General features: G+C 47.9%; 1 protein-coding gene across 1 annotated transcript; it reads right to left on the reverse strand.

The window, feature by feature from the left end:
• Positions 1-1,048: 1,048 nt before the first annotated feature.
• Positions 1,049-2,620, reverse strand: CONPUDRAFT_148002 (uncharacterized protein). Its single transcript, XM_007777821.1, is given in 7 exon segments — positions 1,049-1,274; positions 1,294-1,552; positions 1,602-1,768; positions 1,822-2,013; positions 2,077-2,226; positions 2,285-2,461; positions 2,524-2,620. The coding sequence occupies 6 exon segments, from the start codon at positions 2,399-2,401 to the stop codon at positions 1,179-1,181; spliced, it is 981 nt and encodes a 326-aa protein (XP_007776011.1). The 5' UTR covers positions 2,402-2,461; positions 2,524-2,620; the 3' UTR covers positions 1,049-1,178.
• Between the last annotated feature and the right edge of the window lie 875 nt (positions 2,621-3,495).

Here is a 3,495-nt window from a genome sequence, read left to right on the forward strand (position 1 = left end):
GGGGGGTCGCCAAAGAGAATAGGCAGGATCATAGCGAGCGTCTTGCCATAGCCCGTTCCTGCGCTAACGGTGACGCTCTTTTCAGCTAGAAAGCTTACAATTGCCTCGAGCTGAAACTGGCGAAGCGTTCGCTCGCCCGAGTAACGAGTGTCGAACCATTTTGTGGCCTTGAAGATGATCTCGACTTGCTGAGTTGTCAGGTCTTCGACAGATGTGATCGTGAGTTCGCCGAGTGAGCGGCGTGCGTTATCGGACAGTAATGATAGTTAAAATTGATTATATGCATTCATTCTGTAGCGATTGCGAGGAGGGATGACATATGGATTGGTGTGTATATCATATGTAACCGAGCAGCACTTCGACGCGACGCGTCTGCGACTCAGGGGTTGATTTCCCCCTTTCGGCTATGGATTTCCCTCGGGCCGAGCTGTTCTTTAAAGTCCTCTGGTCCCCTGCCAGGGAGTGCTCCAAACCTCCCAGTCTCTCTAGCGCGAAGGCCCTCAGGCCTGTTACCCTTTTGGGTACGCGCAAGATGAGACTGGTCACGAGTCTCGTATTTTGCATCACGTACACAGTTTTCGTACTACTGGGTCTAGAATAACATAGAATAAAATCGGGTTATTTAGTCCCTATTTATCGTGTCTCTCCCTATGTGCATACCCTCCCATAATGCATAGCCTGAAGCATTTCCCGAGGGGTATGCAATATGGGAGAGTTGACTGTATTCTCCACCGTCAGTACCAATCAATCATGTGCAGCAAAACACCGGAGCCCTCTCGAACGCCTGTTCTCAAATAAGCTTAGCAGGGGTGTCGTGAGGGAGAGCCATCGGGGTTAGGTCAACAAAGACCCCAATCAGCCTAGCATGAGGGGCTTAGTGGGTAGGGTCGCAGTGCAGGCATTGCAAGTAACGAGCCCCACTCCAGCCATTTGGATTAGTGGCGGCACGCAAGCAAAGTAATCTTATCCATTGCCTTAGAGGAAAAGGAGGGGATATTCTATTCAATACCAATCCTTTATGACAACTTCAGCATCCGACTCTCTACCAAGCTGTTCGACGTTGTCAGAAGTCAAAGGCCAATTGTACCACACTAAATTCATATGCCCTTCGAATGAAGCTACCCAATCAGGACATGAGACCCTAGTGGTGGGTTTCTTGCATTTGGTGCAATTCATCTTCATCTTCTTTGTCTTCCAGTTATTGGGTCCTCTATTACCGACGTGATTGAAGGAGAGCTGAGGTAATTTTGCACCGCAATCACATCGCCAAAATTCTAGACCCCAGGGACGAACACGGTGATTCACCCGAGACAGCACCCGCGTATATATCCCCTCCCGCTGTCTGCGCCCGTCAATCACATGATAGTTTGAGAAGATTAGCACCGGAGAGGTGTAGGAAAGGATGTCCTTATCACCAAAGGCATCTAGGAGAGCTCGCCATGGATCTTTGCAGTTGACGTATACGTGTTCTATGAACCTCATGAGGGGGATCGTCAGGTCCTTCTGACTCACGTCTGTGTGCGTGAACACCAGTATGAAATCAAAACGGAAACTAATGGTTGGTTTTAGCGTCTGAATAGTTCTTTATATAACTGACCTACTTCTTAACTTCGGCAACGAGTTCTTCTAGCCTTGCCCGAACGTTCACACATGATCTGCCTTCCAGGATGACAACACCTCGTACAACAGTCCATCCTTCCAAAACACGCTCGGTGGAGGTTTTCAGGATCTCCTCAAACGCATTTCCTCCGCAGTTCTGAGATATAACCTGAGGGCCAGAGTATGCATTCAGTACGTATGCAAGAAACCAGAAATCTTTACCGTTCGCATAGTCATTTGTAAGGCACGTGGACTCTGAGGCAGAATCACTCTGCCCGAGTCTGCATCGCAGTGTGCATTGACCAAAACCAATATGTCACTCCCAATGCCACGGGCCATGCTGAGCCAGTGTATTGGCTTCTCGGTCACTGTTGGCGAAAGAGATTCCCTCAAGTCGCGGGTCCACACAAACAACTGTATGTGTGAAAGATATTTCAGTGGCCATTCTGAACCAAATCCAAAGCAGCGATCACGCACATTCTCTTTACAATCGGTATAATGTGCCAGGAGGTGTCGATGAATTATATTTTTAACGAATTGGTCCGACGTTGATAAGGATGCGACCCACAGGGGGTTCTCTGTTCTTTCACTCATCCGCGATCCACGAAAATAGCTCTCGACTTCGTACTGAAACGTCATTCTTCAGCGACAGCAAAGGAGTTGCAGACAGAAAGGTACCACTAACAGGCATATCATTCTTCTTCCCCTTGATCATGCAGCGAGGACATATAAACTCCTCCGCTGATACGTCGCGAAGAAGCCTGAGACATCCAGACCCGCCTCGTTGTATGCATACAAACATGGAACAATCCTTTTGGGTGCACTTCCAGATTTCCCCTCCATCAAGGCAGCTACTGCAACGCTATATGAGGATGCAATCTGATCGTACGATTTCATATAGGAACAATTGTGCGGCGACTATACCTTGAGGACTTCCTTCGAGCCCGGGCGTGGTTTTTTCCTGCCTGATTCTTTCTCGTGATGTTCTGTAATGCTTTTTAAGAGTCCAAACGGGTTTTCATGGTTCTTTGTTCCCATAATAACTTGAGGATGCAGGAGCTAGTAGAGGGATGTGTTGGATGGGGACCAAGATGCGGACGGAGACAACAGACTCATGTATGTGTGGAGTTGAGTCGGAGCTTAAAATTGTACATCAAGCATCATGGTCCCACGGGCCGGAAACACTGCAGACAAGCTGTGATTTTTTTGTTACGAAAAGTGACACTACGGGCAAACGCCGATATTACCTACCAGAATATCGATCAAGAATCCATCGAGGTGCAAAAATCTGCCAAGTGGTTTTTTCCCGAGGAAAATCCATTGCAAAAGTTATCCTATCAGATTGTCTGATACGGATTAAGTGCCCTCCGAGCCCCCGCCAAATGGCTGAGTCATCAATTATATTTTTCCTTCTCCGGTGAATTCTCTGATGAATTTTCCTTCTCCGTGAAAATTGATTAGCGAACTTTTGCTTTTCGATAGATTTCTGAAATGATATTCTCGGAGGTAATAACGGCATTTGCCCCAAGTGTGACGCGCACTGCCCAAATCACTCATTTTCAAACTCAGCTGCTGTTTGGCCTTAACCGAAGCTAGCCGATGACACCGCCATCGATCACGTGCGAGCGTTCTTGCAGCCGTCGTGGAGAGTGTGAGGTCAACTAAGGTTGCTGATATTGAAATTGTCCGGGCGGGATCGGTATTGTCAACTACGCCCTCAGATTTTGCTAGGTCCCCACCGTTAGTGTTGCCGCATTTGACGAACTGGCCGGAACCAAGCCCACAAAACCTGTAGTTGCACTCATTATCAGTCCGGATAACACACCACGTCGCCATGTAGATGCTAAAAACTGCGAAGATTAACACATTGTTATTCGGTATTGTGGCAAGAAAGTG

The sequence above is a fragment of the Coniophora puteana genome, assembly GCF_000271625.1.
Source record: "Coniophora puteana RWD-64-598 SS2 unplaced genomic scaffold CONPUscaffold_93, whole genome shotgun sequence".
NCBI lineage: Eukaryota > Fungi > Basidiomycota > Agaricomycetes > Boletales > Coniophoraceae > Coniophora > Coniophora puteana.

Bases quoted from the DNA above. Each gene is read 5' to 3' on its own strand.
- CONPUDRAFT_148002 (XM_007777821.1), bottom strand. From the start codon at position 2,401: ATGTTTGTATGCATACAACGAGGCGGGTCTGGATGTCTCAGGCTTCTT. The intron at 2,014-2,076 runs GTGCGTGATCGC...TCACACATACAG, and splicing joins ATACCGATTGTAAAGAGAAT to TTGTTTGTGTGGACCCGCGA. The intron at 1,553-1,601 runs GTAGGTCAGTTA...ACCAACCATTAG, and splicing joins CTCGTTGCCGAAGTTAAGAA to TTTCCGTTTTGATTTCATAC.